Here is an 18,568-nt window from a genome sequence, read left to right as displayed (position 1 = left end):
TGTCTTCCCAGAGGCCCATCACTCAGGAGTGTGGAAAGCTGCAATAGCAGACACATACACCTTGATTGTGGATGGGGTAAGACCAGCAGAGAAGCGATCTTGGAGGAACTCCAGCACTGAAGCCATCGGGCAGTTAACTGGGTCTACCTCACGCTCTCTACACCAAACGATGAAAACATTCCATTTTAGGCTGTACAATTTCCTCGTGGAGAGAGCTCTAGAGCTGAGTATGGTCTCTACTACTCCAGCTGACAAGCCTCTAGGTACTGTGCCCCCTCAGGGGCCAGACCCAAAGCTTCCACAGCTCTGGGCGAAGGTGGAATATTGAGCCCCTTGCCTGTGTTAGCAGGTCCCTCCTGATGGGAATCTTATATGGCCACAACTGGGCTACTAACAGTAGGCTGGCCCTGTCACGACGGACCCTCTCTAGAACTCCTGGGAGAAGAGCGATTGGGGGAAATGCGTACAGACGCAGTCTCGGCCATGTCTGCACCATGGCATCCAACCCCAGCGGGGCTGGAGTTTGTGAGGGAGATCCACAGTTGACAGTGTGTCGTCTCCCGAGACGCAAACAGATCCACTTCCACTTGGCCAAACCTCTTGCATATCAACTCCACCATGTCGGGGTGAAGTCTCCATTCCCCGGGCCTCAGCCCCTGCCTCGACAGGATGCTCTTCGGTACTGGTTACCATGGCCAGGATGGACTCGATCCGTGCAGGAGACAACTGTGCTCACATCGTCACCGAGTCCCACACCACTCCCAGGAACGTGGTTCTCTGGGCTGGTGTCAACACGCTCTTTTTCGTGTTGAGTCTCAACCCCTAGCTCTGAATATGGCCAAGGACGATATCTCAATGCCGAACTGCCAGATCTCGAGACTGGGCCAGAATGAGCCAGTCGTCGATGTAGTTTAGCACACGGATGCCCCGGAGCCTCAGCGGGGCCAGAGCTGCATCCATGCACTTGGTGAATGTGCGAGGGGAGAGTGCTAGGCCGAATGGAAGAACCCGATACTAGTACGCTTTGCCTCCAAAAGCGAACCTCAGGAACTTCCTGTGAGAGGGAAGGATGGAGACGTGGAAGTATGCGTCCTTCAGATCTATCGTGACAAACCAGTCCTCGGACCTGATTTGGTTCACGATAATGGGAATGGTGAGCATCTTGAACCTAAACCTCCTCAGAGACCGATTCAGATGCCTTAGATCTAGAATAGGACGCAACCCTCCATCCTTCTTTGGAACTATGAAGTACCGGCTGTAGAACCCGGACTCCCTGTCTGGTGGAGGAACATACTCTATGGACTCCTTTGCCAGCAGTGAGTGAACTTCCTGTTCTAACACTCGACCCTGTTCTGGGTCCACTGCAGTCCAAAACACCCCGTTGAACTTCGGTGGGCGAACATGGAACTGCAGTCTGTTCCCCTTCTCTACAGTGCGCAGGACCCATGGCGATATATTGGAGAGGCTTTGCCATGCCTCAGCAAAATTCACCAAGGGAACCAGCCCTCGGGGCTGGTATTGAGTGTTTTGTGAGAGCCCTTGGAAACTGATGTGTCCCGAAGCGCCATTGGCAGCGGGATACTGACAATAGTTTCCTGAGGGCCCGACGAGAGAGGGGACCTCGATCGCTCTCTCTCGTGGGGGCCGGTCCCATAGCATCTCCCTCAGAGGACCCATAGCAATTAGGACCTCTTTCCCTTTGCCTTCCTGGCCCGAAGGGCGGTTCTCAAATCCGCCTTCTCAGGAGGCTGTGGGTGGGAGCGCCGTCTAGAGTCCCAAGCTCTTTGAGGGGGAGCTCTAGAGGCGACACTCTCCTTTTTGCCGTGCTGGTATGAGGAGCTTTATAGCGGCTGAGGCTACCCACCGGCAGCAGCCTTCCTAGACCTCGAGCGGCGAGGGATATATTGCCTGAAAGCTGCGCTCTGTTCCTTTGCTTCCTGGAACCTGTCGACGACCGTATTAACCGTGCGCCGAACAAGCCAGTCGTAGAAACAGGGGCGTCAAGAAGGAAGGCCCTATCGCGAGCCTGGCCGGCTTCATCAAATATGGCCAGGCGGGAGCGCAGCACTCTGATGGGTAGTGCTTCACAGTGGCCGCAAGCAGCCCCTCGAGGGCTGCCCGGGCGTGCTGCGCTCCCAAACAGTAAACACACATCTCGCGTGTGTCCCCACCCATAATATAACGAGGGCAGGGGTGCACACACTGATGAAGCTGCTCGCTTGCCATCTCTTTTGTTTTTGATATAATATATAGGACAAACAACACCAAATAGACGTTTCACACAACAGAGAGTGCTTGCTGAAGAGCGAAAGCTAACGCTGTTGTGTGACGGCGTCCGTTTGTAGCTTCCGGGTGTGCCGTCACACTCTACGTCATCACGGAACACCAATAGGATTGGATAGTTTCATTCATACTTCAGACGCGTTACACTAAAAGGGCGGTTCCCCAAAGTGTCATATCGACGCAGTTCAAGTTCCCTCAAAAGGGAACAATGTCATAACTGAACTATAGGATATGTGTGATGCAGTGCACTTGCTTTTTTACGGCAGACGACTCACATGACATGCATTTTCTGTATTGGTTAAGAGCACGCTAGGTCAGTCCTCGTGTGTACTAGGGCTGTCACGATATCAGATTTTTCTGATTTACTAGGGCTGTCACAATATTCTTTTTGGCCAAAAGAATTCACAGTAACGATGTATCGAGATATCTATAGAGACCTTAAAAAAAGAAATCTTGTCAGTCAAATGTATCTTTACTTTGTTTATTTTGAGTTTTGCTCTTTTTTTTTTTTAGCAAATTAATCACAGTATTGCATAACCAGGAGAGAGAAAATACTGTCCAGTTCAACAGTATTATAAATAAGTCTTAACAACACAACTATTACCTTAACCTGTTAACTTGCATCCCCATTTGGAACCCAAATCCCAAAAATGGCATACCCAAATTAAAATTCATAGTTCATGAAGCCCTTGGACTTCAAACATCGTAGACTCATTTGAAAGAAAACATTTGGCAGCTTGTTGTCATATCGTCAGAATTCATTCAATCAATGATAAAATTCTGGGATTAATTAAAAAAAAAAAGTAAACCATGTTATGTGATTTCATTTAGAGGGGACTAAAATGCTTATCGTTTTTAGCTTAGTACAGCATCAAAATACAATTTATGCGAATAACAGCATATTGTATTCCAAAATCATGTTATGGCGTCAGTCGAGTGATTGAAATAACTGCCTTCTGCGAACTGACGTGGCTTCTTATCACAGAATGAGGCAGAAATTGTTATTTTATAGTATTCTGCATCTGACTCTGAGGGGTTGGAGGTAGACAAGCAGATGGGTGATTCGGCAGAGCAGCTTCCTCAATCTGGTGTACATAGTGTCAACGCCATGACACAGCATCTCGTTCCCTTCACAGGGAACCGGGTTGCATACATAACCCGTTTTAGATAGATAAGTAGCAAAAACTTAAAAAAATAATAATAATTATGCAAATGATTTCCTTTATTTACATGGTTTTAAAATGGTCAATATTGTGTGCTTCATTTGATGTTTTCTATGAGAAATGTACATGTCATGGAGAACAAAGTGCTTGTTTTCCTAAACTTTTTTGTTTTTATCTTTTGGTGAAAAAAAGCTTTTAAATTTAGTGAATATTTTGTCATATCAAATTTGACTAAGTCACAAATTAAGTGACACAAATTATTTTGTTGACGTTAATCAAAATTAAACCAAATTTTCATTTAATTTTATATATTACTTTAAGCACTTATCGACATTAAAAAAAAGAAACAACTTGTGAATGTGAATTCTTCAGTTATTCATTTTACAATTTGTAGATGGGTTTTATTGCATTGTTACAGAAAAAGCATTTGGGTTAACTAAGCACTTCAGTTTCCTGGTGTTAATTGTTCAGCTTCCACAGCTCAAGCTGGACAATCCTCAGCATAATTTGATCATTTGAAACAATCATCATTTAAAAAAAAAAAGAGATTTTTCTTCATCTAAAAAAAAGTGCATTGTTAGTATCTTGCTGTGCTATTTGTTTACTTCATATTTTTGGTAAAAGTTTATCTTAAAAAAAAAACATTATCATCGTTATGCATATTTTACGCCTTGGCTTTGTAGTAATACTTATAATCAAAAAACACTTTGTTAATAAACATTTCCATAAGCAATGTTGTTGAATAGATTAACACTGCAGCTAACTGATGATCACAGTACATGAACAGAAGCATCCTGAAATCACATAAGAAGATACTAAACATGAAAACAAAATCAACAACTACTGTATAAATAAATCAAGCAAATTCTCAAAAAGTGCAACCATATTAATTATTCATACCCCAGTGCATGCTGAGAAGAGGGTAATTGGGAATGAGCCACAGTACAAAGCCATTTATAAAGTAAAAAAAAAAAAAAAAACAGACCAGACCAGAGAAAAGCTGCATCAAGATCCATTACTTAAAATTCTGAAAGTTATTAAAGTGACCCTATTATGAGATATTAGCTGTCAAATAGTGGTTTATATAGCTGTTTGTGAATGTAAAAGGTCTGCAAAGTTTGGATGATTAAAGTGCACGATAAATGGAGCTATTGTCCCTCAAAAAGAAAAAAATCGATTCTGAACTGCCTGTAACAAGTGGTAAGTAAGTCTAGTCTTAATTCCTGCACGTACATACATAGGTTTGTAACATAGTTTGCATAATGCCAGCCTATGGTCGTCATTGGCTGCCTGCGAACAATGCCCACCCTCAAACACTGTAGTTGTAGCTGAGGTCTGGAAGAGTTTAGTTCATGTTGTCGACATATCGATAATTTGCTGTTTTCTGTGCTGTGAAAGCAAATCCACTTTGCTCAAATTGATACAGTAAAACCGACATAATCGTACTGTATTACTGTGTAAGCTGATATTCAGATATGGTAATGGCAGTTTTGACACACTGTAAGCATAGGACCAATCACAACAGACTGAGCCATCGGACCAATCAGAGCTGAGTAGGCTCTCTGTAAGGAGGGGTTTAGAGAGACTAAATCCTCAAAGCATTTCAGACACTGTAAAAATTTGTGAGAAATTTATGAGGAATTTTTTTGGACCTTTGATTCATGAAAACCTATTGTAGGCGACCTTCAAAACTAAATTAGTAACTTTTAAAATAGCATAGGCTAATAGGGGCACTTTAAAACTGCTAAATTGCAACAACAACAAAAAACCTTTAAAACTATTGTTTTACACTATACAAGAAAATAAAGTAAAATTGATTAGCTTTGAATGCAGGTTATAATGCAATTATGGTACATGTTGTTTTTATTTTCAGCAGTTGAATTGTATGCTGTGTGTGTGTGTGTGTGTGTGTGTGTGTCTCAGGATCTCATCGCATCATTGAAACAGATTATGATGATGGTATAACAGTAGTGTCCTCAGGTGGGTGGGGGCAATGCTTACTCTGTTCGGAGAGTAGAAACCCAACACAGGGTGAGAGAGAAAGCTAATGTCACGTATTATTACTGCAGATGTGTACTGTAGAAAATACAGCTGTTTTTAATTTTCCTCTAAGCCTTTTATTTGTATAGAAGCCCATTAGTTGATATACAAATTAATATGATTCTTAATTGGCACAGATGAAAGCATAGGATGAAAAAGTTTGTTGACAATTGCTGATTTATAATAGAATAATGGATTATAAGAGAAGGTTGTGTTAGTATTTGAAGTACAGAATACGGTCTCTCTCCTCCTATGCTGGGATAAACTGTAGTGTTAATTTGAACCACAGAAGTACCTCACATTAATTGTGCATGGACACTGTGGAGAAAATGACTCTAAGTCAATCACTCTCTATAAAAACACACTTTTATTACCTTCATAAGACCTGTTTAATTTTGTTGTCAAGCTGGAATAGCAAAAGGGTAAAAGTGATTATAAGACTGTATTACAGCATGTAACAGGATTAATATGGGTCTTATGACAATGGATGTTATCTCTGTTGCATGCCTGTAGAAAAGCTTGCTATAGAATTTAGAGTATTAAAGAACAATATGCTATGGCTGATATTTTTAAATTTTATGTTTTATACTATGTTCCATGCATATATTTAACATATGAGTACTACAAGTTGTCAGACCTGCAGTAAACACTGTATATTGTTTTATGCTATAGAGTTGCACCAGTATAACTTAATAAATTTCAATAATAAGGAGTTGATAATGAGACTTTTTTTTTACATTTATGTTAATTATCTATGCAGTAATATTTAGTGCAATGTTTATTTACATGCTTATGTCTACAGTGCAGATATTTGAGTGCTTTCTATTTATATTCTGTTTATTAATTGAAAAAAATATATACTTGTTCAGTGTTAGTGCTTTGATGAGCAATCAAAGTTTATCAGATGCATGAGTCATGAATTCTAGCGCTCAATACTTAATTTAGCATTATTCTAATTTTATTTCAACTTTGATTGGGAGAAAATGAATTTCCTTCCCAAATCTACATTTTAATGTAACTGCAAGTTAGAAAATGTAAAAGTCAGATTTCTCTTACAAAGATCATCAATTCCTGACAACAACTCAATCTGTTTCTCCAGTTCTACATGTTAAATTGTGCTCAAATACAATAACTTCACAGATATTTTCATAAGTGACCTGTAGTTGTGGAATCTGTATGTTTCAGTGAAAATTATACAGAAATGATACACGCGCTTTTTACGTCTCGTTAATGCTTTGTTTCACATCATGATTTGATGGATTGGGTTAGCCTAATTAAAGCTCTAATCTCTGTGTTTTTAACCAGCAAATCCTTCATCAGTTGTACTTTAGCATGATCTTTAGTTGTTTACAGTTGTATTCTGGGAAATTAATTTATAACATTGAAACTGTGTTATTTGCTTGACTAAGCCTTAATGCATCTCTAATTAGTTTTTTGCCGGTTTTTAATTGCTATGTCAAAAAATACATAAAAACAAAGAGAGAGGAAAATGTTTATGGAGCCACTAAAGAGACATGGTGATGGTAAAGATATTTGTGAGAACGCAAATGTTTTGTGAGGGAATGAAAAGCATTTAAATAATTTTTTTCCTCCCATATCATATTGTTACCATCACGATACATTTTTTAAAATCACAAAATGCACCACGTATAGTTAACTCTGCCTTGGATAACATTGATGTAATACATGAAACCAATTGATTATGAAAATAAACACATTTAAGGTGATAGAATCAGATAAACATTTGTAAAAGTACAATCATATAGTGCCTTTTTTTGTGCTTGTTCTCTTTCTAGCATGTGTAGAGCAGTAGCAGTTGTGCTGGTACCTCAGCACAATCCTTTGGCATGAATTGTTGTAGTAGTTTTAGAAATGTGAATGTGGGTGTGTTATTGTCACTCTCTGATGACCCTCCAAAAAGGTGTATTGTTTTAACTGGAACAAGTTCGTGACACAAAATGTATATGTATTAAAGCAGCAGAGAGGAACTCCAGAGACAGAGAGAGGTCAAGCACACTGACCGTACCTGAGAGGCAGGCGGCCATACAGCATCGCTCTCGGTCAGTATCCCCGCACAGAGAAGACCAATGTAGAGCCCGGTCACGACCTGCACATGTCCCTATGCAGAGGTGAGCCACATCAATTGGATACCACATATTTACATGTTTAACAAATTCAACCTGATTGACCACTAACTGGGGTCACTTAATATTCAGCAATATTACTGCTATTGGATGAGAACTCAACTTAGCTGGATGATGACATCACTGTTCTCTTTCGAAAGGGAACTCGCACTGCGTCGATTGACGCTTTGGGGAAAGCCTCAGGCATGACAGGTGTCTGAAATCACTATCAAATCACGGCAATCATATTGACTGGCGACAGCCCGTGAATCATTAGAGTGAATGATTAACGTGCGACCTGAAAGTATAAACGACCTTGCAAACATGACAATCATCTTTTCGTCTTAAGGGACTGTTCTGTCTGAAAGCGCTTCAATAATGGTAAGAAAAATTAAATGCACAGAGAAAGCAAAACAATGCTTCCAGAAGTGCGCGGACCCATGCCCAACATACTTGACGCCGGGTGACACACACGAGCTGTGCGTTTTTTGTTTGGGTGAAGAGCACGCACGGGCAGTTTTCGAGGGAGCTGCCTGTGCAAACTGTGAGAATTTTCCTTTGAGAACGCTCCGCTCTCGTCTAGCCCTCTTCTCGAGTGAAGAGGGTTTAGCATCTGGACCTCGTGGTTTGGGTCCCGCTCGTGCTGAGGCAGAGCGGCGACTCGCATCTTGGGGTTCCCAGATGGAGCTCGCCGATCATCTTGAGAGGGGGATATCCCTCTCAGACGATCCGGCGGCTGACGAGGGTGAGCTGCAGGTGGAGGATTTCTCTCCTCCTCTTAGCCCAGCAGTGAATGCTCTTTTGGATCAGCAGGTAATGGCTGACGACGGTGATGATAAACATTCTGAACCCTCTCAGCCACTCTGCCCGGTGTATGCTGAGCTAGTGGATGTTATGGATCATGCTGCGGTCAGGCTGCAGTTGTCATGGCAGCACGACAGGGGAGAGATCGCTTGCGGAAGGCTTGATGATCGTTTTCTCCTCGGCCATAGACCACCAGCTCGGGTGAGCCTTCCATTCCTTCCAGATCTTCATACCGAGATCGAGAAGGCATGGAAGAACCCATATTCTGCCCGTATCCATCAACATCTGCGGGCTAGATTCGGTGATGTTGAGGGGATAGGGGAACATGGATATGTGTCGATGCCGCCCATTGACGAGACGTTTGCGAACTATCTCACGTCTGGGTGGGCATCGACACTGAGAGCTCCAACCCTGCCATCCAAACCTTTAAAAGCAACATCGCATTTGAATGGCAGAGGATACACAGCAGCAGGTCAGGCTGGTCCTGCCCTGCACACCATGGCTGTGTTGCAGGCGTATCAGGCCGATCTGTTGGGAGATCTCGACCAGGGGGCAGGGATGTCCCCTGAGGCGGTTGCTGAGCTGCGCTGCACCACAGATCTTGCTCGCCGGGCCACTAAACAAACCGCTGCTGCAATCGGCTGGTCGATGGCGGCGATGGTGGCCACTTAGAGACATCTGTGGTTAAACCTGGCTTATATCGGGGAGAAAGAGAAGGGCTTTCTCCTTGATTCACCGGTTTCGCCCTCAGAACTTTTTGGCACCTCTGTGGAGGCGGTGGTAGGAAAGTTCAGAGAGGCGAAGGTGCGCTCAGCTGCATTTAGCACCTGCATACCGCTGAGATCCCATTCCACACCCAGACATGCGGGAGGGCCTGGCCCATCATGGTCTGAGGACCGTAAACAGGGCCAGAGATCCATGATTATTATCCATTATAATTATTTCTTAGCCCTCTCCTCTTCGACGACTCCCCATGCGCTTCTTACATCAGGCCTGAGGTTGGGCCCACGCCAATTTTCCAGTGGAATATGATATTCTGATGGCCCGCCTTGGCTTGGTTAGTGAGAGTGTCTCTTTCAGGCATGTATTGGTGGTAGACCCCATGGTCATAAAGAACTGTGTGGCGAGTCTTCACTTTGCACGCTGCAGGTGAGCTGAGTTGGTCTTCTTTAAGAGTAATTTTTGTGTGCAACTAACACTAAAATGTATCTCTCTACAGACCTCGTTCCTTGTATAGAGTTATGGGGTCATGTCAATGTCTAATGTACATAAGGTAAGGTAAAAAAAAAAAAAGTCTTCTTAGGGCCCTGAAGTTCCCCCTTGTTAGGTGGCTAGAACGATAGTGAGAAGCACCAGTTATATGGGCTTTATGTGAGAGTATGTGATGGCCTCCCTTTTTGTGAATTTACGGGGTGTGCCACCGCTCATTCTAGATGTGAACTATGTTAACAGCGTAGGCTTCCTCTCATTATGAGAGCATTTTTGAGGCCGCCGCTCATTCCTACTGGAATGTTAGCAGAGCACTTAGCAGCAGAGCGGCATTTTAATAAAATGGTAACGTTGTATGCTTCCGCTTGGTTTTTAATCTCTAATCACATCTGTTTTAGCCATCGGGCTATTAGCCACCTCAGGGTAGAGTAGTGTGTCTCCTCTCTTAGTAATAATACTTTTATTTGAGAGTATATAAGATTTCTCTCTAGAGACTGACGCTGGAGCTTCAGATAGATCGTATGCCCGGCCCACGTGGCCGTTTGACATTTTCCTGCTGGTACTCCGAGCCTCAGGTAAATCTATGCTTATAGGCTGGCCCTCACCAGGGCCACCTCAAAAGCTGGCCTAGGCTATACTAGGGATAGTGGAGGCGTTCTGCTGAAACATTTCTGCTTCTGGCCGTTCACTATGTGAGTGTAGGCTTTTTTAGCATCCCTAGATGACAGCCTCCTTCCATAATAGGGAGTCGTTCGGCCAAGGCCCGCCCCCTTCTCTGCATGCGGGGGTGCTAAGAGTAATGCAGGTTGTTAGTAGAGGCATGATTGTTAAAGATCTAGGGTTAAGCCTCCAGTAAGGCCTCCCCAGTACTATGGGTCTTTTCGGGCAGGGTTAGGCCGTCTTTCGCTCTGCGAAGTGATTGTTTTGTTTGCCAGACCCCACCGTACAGAGCTAGTATATGGATTTGGGCTCCACTCAGCTCGCTGAGCTACTGCTCAAGCGATGGGTTGAAGGTGGTTGACTTGCAAGCAAGCCCCACTCCCCTAGGCTGGGCACATGAAATTCTCAGGGGCAGGTGGTTGTTACTCCCCCGTTGATACAGGGTAGTTCTGAGTACTCCATTCTCAGCTCTGTATCAATCTACCTCACACCACGATGGCTCGGGTCAAGCGTAGATTTCTAATTTTGCTCTGGTTTTTGAATTACGCTCCCTTGAAGCCAGAGCATTGCCATGAGCTGATGCCCATGCATATAGATGGTAGGCCCCTCAATCTGGGGCCTCCACTGAGGCAGAGTGGTGTATGTTGTACTCCCCTTGCTTAAAGGGTGTTGGGCTCTTGCTGAGTACACTGCCATGTGCAATGTGTTTAGGCACCAGGATGCTGTAGGCTCTGTGTAAACAGCTTATCTGCCAACGAAGGCTGCACGGTTAGGTAGTAGGCCTCAGCAGCCAGCTTAACTCATGTGGTTGGCCTTAATGGTTCGGGCAGTAGACTCACTGATGGGTAGAAGGCCTTAAACAGGCCTCATGCATTCCGAGGTGGCCTTAAACAGGCCTCCTCGGAAGGGAGTCCTAATGTTATGGGGCATACATTATAGCTGCGACCAGTTAGCTAGCCTTATTTAGGCCTCCCGTGGGTAGCCTCAATATTTGTGTTGGTAGTAGTATGGTTCCCAACGGTATATGCTTGTAGCAGAATAGACTGGCTATCAGCTAGTAGGCCCAACCAGGCCTATATAGGATAGGGCCTATACCCCAGCCAGATAGGATTGACCACTGTCAGACAGTTGGCCTTGTCAGGCCACCATGTAGCTCAGTCCCCAACCTTACTGTCCATGGCAGTCAGTTTTCTTACCTAAGATACTTTCAGGCCGTCCTAGTACCGAGCCCCAGGACTGGGCAGCTGGCCATAGCAGGCAGCTCGGGAACTGACACAGGTAGTAATAATAATAATTAATAATAATACATTTTATTTGTAATGCGCTTTTCTTAAACCCAAAGCGCTACATTAAAATAAACAGAAACAACAAGGGCAATACAACAATTAAAGAAAAACAGCCTTAAATAAATGTGTCTTAATCAGCTTTTTAAAGTGTCCCAGTGTTGTTGCATTTCTGATGGTAGGAGGAAGCACATTCCAAAATGACACCAAGATTCCGCACTTGTGAAGTTGGAATTACCATGCTGGAATCAACAATCAAACTAATCTGCTCGGCCTACGAGTAGTCGCCACTGTACCAATCTGTACCACTGTACCAATTCAGTTTTGGAGCCGTTCAGCTTCAGGAAGTTATTCTGCATCCAGAAACTGATCTCTGCTAGACAACTACACAAAGCTGTTAATGAGCAATGAACATCAGGACTAGTGGTGATGTAAATCTGCGTATCATCCGCGTATCAGTGATACGCAAGACCATGTTTCCTGATGATCTGCCCAAGTGAAAGCATGTAGATGTTAAATAAAATTGGACCCAACACTGAACCCTGAGGAACTCCCTGTCGAACAGGCACAGTGTCAGATTTGTATTTACCCAAGCTTACAAACTGGGCACGATTCGTTAAATAAGACCGAAACCAACTGAATACTGCTCCAGAAACACCCAGCCAATTTTCCAGCCTATCTAGTAGAAGAGAGTGACATATAGTATCAAAAGCAGCACTGAGGTCTAATAAGACCAAAATACTGCATGCACCTGAAATTGCCGCAATAAGTAAATCATTTACAACCCTCACTAGAGCTGTCTCAGTACTATAGCCTTTTCTAAACCCAGATTGAAAAGATTCAAAAAGACTGTTCAGTGATAGGTGATGATTTATTGGAATAGCCACAACAGGCTCTAGAACTAGCCAAGAATGGAAGGTTAGAAATTGGCCTGTAATGGGACAAATCAGAAACATCACAACCAGGCTTCTTAGGGACTGGTGCAGATTTAATTCTGGAGGAATATTTCCAGAACTCAATGATAAATTCACAATCAAAGTCATATGAGGGCAGGTTGATGCAAGGCAGTTCATAATAACTGAGCAGGGAACCGGATCTAAAATACTGGTAGTTGAATTCATGGAATTAACTGTACTTATAAAAAAATCGACTCCAACCATATCAAAGTTCGAAAAGGTAGTGGTCGGAGGATTTAAAGGCTGAATATCAACTAGCTCAACTGGGGTGATAGAGATTAAAGAGCTGTATAAGCCCTCGATCTTTCCAATGAAATAGTGAAGAAAATAGTGACTTATTACACTGGTCAACAGAGGAATGAACAATGGCCTTTTTTGGTTTGAGAAGATTGTCAACAGTCTTAAATAAAGATTTAGAATTGGTTGCAGCATTTCCAATAATGCTTGAATAATAGTTCTTACGTGCAGTATTCAGAGCAGAATGGTAAGCAAACTGTTAGCAAACAGCAGCTTTCATTAAACGTAACTCCGGAGTATATCATGGACAGGGTTTCCTAAATGTAACAACCCGTTCTCGCACAGGTGCAAACTCGTCCAGAAGTGCAGATAGCATGGAATTATAGTGCTCAACAGAGTTAATAATTGGAAGCCCAGAGAGAGAAGTCGAAAAGAGAGTCCATATGCTTGATATTTCGAAATGTAATAATGCGTTTAGAAATGGATTGTGAAGACATAACATTCATGTTAAAAGTAATAAGTCTATGGGCACTTATACTCTTGTCAATACCATCCATAGATTGAATGCCAACACCAGCAGAGCAAACCACATGCAATATATGGCCCAACCTATGGGTCGGGAAAGCAACATGCTGTGTAAAATCAAAACCATCCAAAATGTCCAAAAAGGTAACAGTATTAACACAATTAGGATTATCAATATGAAAATTTATATCACCAGTCAACACCATAGCAGGACAGAGTGGACTAAGAAATGTCAAAAACTCGGTAAACTCGGTAAAATACAGGATTTGGTTTTGGTAGGTTTCGATACATGAGCAGCACAAGAACAGGTGAAACACCATTGATTTTAAAAACCAGACATTCAAATGATGAAACACTAGGAGCATCAATAACATTAACTGATAAAATAGGTCCAAATATTACAGCCAGGCCACCACCTTTACCAGATGCTCGAGGCACGTCGATGTATTTATATCCAGACGAGACACACATATTCAGATTAAGATAGTCATTGTCTTTGTGCAATGTTTCACTGAGACAAAGATTGTCGATTTTTTTATGGAGAATAGTATCAGTGATAAGTGCCGTTTTATTGTTTATTGACCTCGTGTTAAAGTGAGCAATTCGCATAGTGCTGCAGAACACATTCACCACAAACTTTTGAGAGAGAGCCTCTGGATTGCGTAGATTTCCATGACAAATTCCACGGAGTACAGAAGTACAACGCAGCGTGCGCCTGCTGTTCGACCAAAACGCAGTAACTCCAGCACCGGCAGCAGAACGACTCTGACGAGAGCCTCTATAAATGTAACTAGGCCGGCGGAGGAGGTGCAAGGAACGCAGAGATTGTATAACGGTGATATTTGGACGGCCATGGTGATCCAGGGATAAAAGTTCAGATAAAGAGTACCTCAGCATGGTGATGTCCAGAAGTTCAGTCCACTGCTTAACGCTGGTTCCTGATATAATAAAGACGGCAATAAATCCAGGTGATTAAGTAAAGTCGCATGATGACGTTCAAAGTTGTTATACAGCCATTACACACACAGAATTTGACACAACACCAGGGATCCGTCTGATCTCACACGGAGACAGCCGCAAACAGTAGGCAGGCAGCAGGGACAGTGCAGGAGAAACACGGCAAAAGATGAGACCAGCAGCAGAGAGACCAGGGGAGACGCTTTAAAAACGCTGGTTCAGACAAGGTAAGTGTGTGCAAATTCAGCAGCAAGTTAAAACTCAGAGAAGTTAAAATGATTTAGGAGAATTAAAATAAGAGTAAAATAAAAAGTAAAACCAAAATAAACAACTAAAATACGGCAGGAGAAGCGGCAGCCAAACGTGCGCCAGCGTCCTCTCCAAACCGGGTCAGACCATTGACCGCACCAGTCCTCCCAGAAGGCGGGTTACCAAGTACGGGCAACAGGACAGCTAGCCTGACTGGCTATCAGGTAGTAGGCTTCACCAGTCCTCCCTATGAGTGGATTTCCCAGTAATACTGGGTTCTGGCAACTGTGGCAGCTTTGCTATCAGTTCAGCTGGCCTTAGCAGGCAGCTTCTGAAGGCAAGCTTTCGCCCTAGCACGACTAAAGTGTTACCTTTCTCCTACTGGTTCCCTCCTGGAACCTCTATCTAGCCTACAGCCTGGTTTGCCTACCAGGCAGGCCATGTGCTCCCCTTACTGAGGGTCACTTTGAGTACTCAGCCTCCTTGGTCTGGTCAGATGGTCATAGGCATCTTGTGAAGCCTCCCAGTTAGATCAGTCCTTAGGCTTTCTCAGGCCTCCTCAGTGCTTTGAAACATAAGCGCTGGGTAGATCCGTGGATCGAGCAGAGAAACTCCCCTCGCTAGCAAGGGTTGTAACCACTATGCTGAGTCATTCTCTCCGGAATACCTCGTCTCTGAGATCCGGGCAGAGTGGTTCACTGCCAGCTTCGCAGTCCCTCTGGTTGGATGCCTTACCTAAAGGCACGTGTCCTGAGGCTCTGCCTTCGGACAGACAGGAAGTGGCCAGACTGAAGTGTCCAATGTAAGTGACACCAGATCAGGCCGTCCTGGTGGCATTTCGGGTGGTACGTTCCCCTAAATAGTGACTGGCTGGGGTTCCTTCGGGTTCCCTAGCCACATTCCCTAGAAGGGACCCCTTCTAATTTGAAGCTGTGGTCCTAGGCCCTTGAGCAGGCCCGGGTAGGCCTCTCATCAAACAAAGTGTATGGAGGTTTTCCTGTGAAGCATATAGCTTGGGCTATGACCGTAGGGAATGCTGTCACTGACAGCCCAATGTTACCTGAGGGTGAGTGGTTCTTGCATTTCATTTGAAGTTGCTGGTTCTGACAGTTGTCACTGCCAAATGGCATGCAATCCCCTTAGCATGGTGGCGTTGGTATATCGTTCCCCAAAGCGTCAATCGACGCAGTGCAAGTTCCCTTTCGAAAGGGAACGTCTAGGTTACGACTGTAACCTCTGTTCCCTGAGGACAGGGAACGAGACACTGCGTCTTTCGCCATGCCTCGGGGCCTGCCTACCAAACAGTCCCTTCAGACGAATTGTCATGTTTGCAAGGCGCCCTTTTATACTTCCAGGTCAAACGTTAATCATTCACGCTAATGATTCACGGGCTGTCGCTGGTCAATATGATTGCCGTGATTTGATAGTGATTTCAGACACCTTTCACACCTGAGGGGTTCCCCAAAGCGTCAATCGACGCAGTGTCTCGTTCCCTGTTCTCAGGGAACAGAGGTTACAGTCGTAATCTAGATGTTTTCTGCAGAGCTGCTTTATATAGCTGAATTCAACTCATTTCATAATTGATGTACTTTACACTGTTACTGAACCGAAATGAAACAACACTGAACTGATTTTAACTGAATAATGACTGTTTACTATTATCTTTTTAGAGCTGCTTTACAGCAGAATTGAATTTAGTTTGCATCATTGAATCATTGTTTTCCTGTTATCACTGTAAAGCATACCTGTATTATTTATCAATTATTATATTTTATAATTAAATAATTATGTTGAATAAAATGGTTGGAAACAAATGTTGTAGTAATGAAAACCTTTTTACAGTGTTCAGTGTTTTTATACAGACAGATTCATGCACCGTTCATACTTGCTTTCTTTAATATTATATTGTAAGAATATTATGCTGGAGGTGATATAGCTGTGTAAAGTGTCTTGCCCTATAGAGGATGATTTATGTGTGCTGTACAACTCATCACCCTTCATCCTCTCATCAGGAGTCTGGATGAGATCCACAAAAACCATCATCATTCCTGCTCTCCCTCTCGTTACCATGACTCCCACCAGGAACATCGCTCCGGAGATTCGGACTATGAATATTCAGAGGACAGGTATCGCTATTTTAGTGCTTAATGCTCCAAATACATATATAAAAATGTGTGTGTGTGTGTTTGTGGAAAACATTGTAACTCAGCTCTCTACATTGATTTGTGCCGTTTTATTATTTGAATGCTTTAGCTATATTGAACTGCATAATTGTATTCACACCTGGATCTTTTTACTATTAATGATAAGTAGCATCAAGAACATTTGATGTTTTAGAAACGGAGTTTGACTTGATTTTCATATTGTCAACAAAATGTTTTATGCTATTACTTTACTAAATACTAATACTACTAAAATGACTAACAGCCATAGTTTTTAGTTCATTCCCATTAATAATAGTACAAATATTGCTAAATACATGTCTATTATTTTCTACACATTTTCTTTTTTTCTTTTCTTTTTTCCTCACCATCCTCTTTTCTTTTATGTTTGGTTGTCAAATTGTCAATGTTTCACCATCACCATGGCAACCTAAGCGAGGTCCTGGAGGTGCACAGATCAATCCGAGGTGGGAGTGCTGAGTGCCTGCATACAAACAGGTAAAAATCCAGAGCTGTGAATCAAACCCTCACTGTAAGCTGCCACCCTGAGTTACCTGTATCTTAGAATCCCTTGCATTTCTATGTTCCTTTTGATACTTATTTCTTGACAATTTTAGAGCATACAAATCATTTGACAAAGACATAATCAACCAAATGAGGATTTACTGCAATACTTATTTATTATGTGCCTCATTCAAGTATCTTTGAGTTCCTTTTACTTTTAAGAATTTTTTTCTATGCCTGCCATGTTAAAAAATGTAAACATTTTTGTGTGTTTGCTTGAGTAATAATTTTCATAATTTTTTTGCTCTTTTTGATGCCTGCTTGTTTGTGCTAATTAAATTAGGAAATTAGCTAGGCACTGTAACACACTTCCCCCAAAGATGCCATTGTTAGTGAATGGTATACATAAAGATATTTACAGGTAAGCTGGTTGAAACTAACCGAGTATCAATGTTGTGCTTGATCATATTCCAATTCTGTTATTGAAGCTTTCCAGACCCTTGTGATAATGCAAAATGTACCTCTGCTTAGTGTGATTTGTGTGCTGTTTTAGTCATTACATACATTGTTCTTCATCCCTTTCATTGTGCTGTACTCTCAAGGGTGTCTCATACAACCTTTCAACTCTGTACTGTAGTTAACAATGTTTTCCTTTAAAAGTAACTGTATGTATATTATTAATTGTCTTTGTTGAAAGATTTTAAGGGGAAAAGGCAGATTAACTACCATTCAGGGCAATCTTTTGGTTTGCAAACGCATACGAAGTTATTACTTTTCAATCTGAATTCAAAATCAGAATGAGTTATCTATATATTTTTAGGTAAAGTCCAAAGACCAGTGAAGATTAATGAGAATCAAGTGAGCAGAAGACGCAATAAATCATAATTTTAAATTGACTAAAGACAAAGAATCACAATATTTTACGAATTACAATATTTTCATATCATGACCCAAATATAAATATAACATTGTACACTGAAGTTGACAACCCCATTTCACCGATAGGTCATACACTATATGGACAAAAGTAATGGGACACCTGACCATTACACCAACAGGGGCTGTAATGACATCACTTTCTAAATACAGACAGTAATATGGAGCTGTAATAGCTTCCAGTCTTCTGGGAAGGCATTCCACAAGATTTGGAGAGTGTTCTTGTGGGAATTTTTACCCATTCATCCGGTAGAGCATTTGTGAGGTCAGGTGTTGGACAAGAATACTGGGCTCGCAATATCCATTCCAGTTCATCCCAAAGGTGTTTGATGGGATTGAGGTCAAGGCTCTGTGTGGGCCAATTAAGTTCTTCCTCAACAAACTCATCCAACCATGGACCTTGCATTGTGCACTAGGGCACAGCCATGCTGGAATAGAAAAGGGCTTTCCCCAAACTGTTCCCACAAAGTTGGAAAC

General features: G+C 42.6%; 1 protein-coding gene across 19 annotated transcripts in view; it reads left to right on the top strand.

Moving 5' to 3' along the window:
• The window catches only part of rims1b (regulating synaptic membrane exocytosis 1b), a 137,092-nt gene that overhangs the window by 88,056 nt on the left and 30,468 nt on the right, over window positions 1-18,568 (top strand). For 13 of the 19 annotated variants that reach the window (XM_056254351.1, XM_056254358.1, XM_056254349.1 and 10 more), the window contains 5 exons: window positions 5,370-5,426; window positions 7,462-7,615; window positions 16,502-16,615; window positions 17,087-17,149; window positions 17,499-17,576. In XM_056254351.1, the coding sequence (XP_056110326.1) occupies window positions 5,370-5,426; window positions 7,462-7,615; window positions 16,502-16,615; window positions 17,087-17,149; window positions 17,499-17,576 (466 nt within the window). The remainder of the gene's footprint in view (window positions 1-5,369; window positions 5,427-7,461; window positions 7,616-16,501; window positions 16,616-17,086; window positions 17,150-17,498; window positions 17,577-18,568) is intronic. The other 6 variants (XM_056254356.1, XM_056254362.1, XM_056254350.1 and 3 more) reach the window with 5 other exon arrangements.

The sequence above is a fragment of the Rhinichthys klamathensis genome, unplaced genomic scaffold (genome assembly GCF_029890125.1).
Source record: "Rhinichthys klamathensis goyatoka isolate OS25496 unplaced genomic scaffold, OSU_Roscu_1.1 h1tg000111l_1, whole genome shotgun sequence".
NCBI classification, from domain to species: Eukaryota; Metazoa; Chordata; class Actinopteri; order Cypriniformes; family Leuciscidae; genus Rhinichthys; species Rhinichthys klamathensis.
This window is presented reverse-complemented; position numbering and strand designations above follow the sequence as displayed.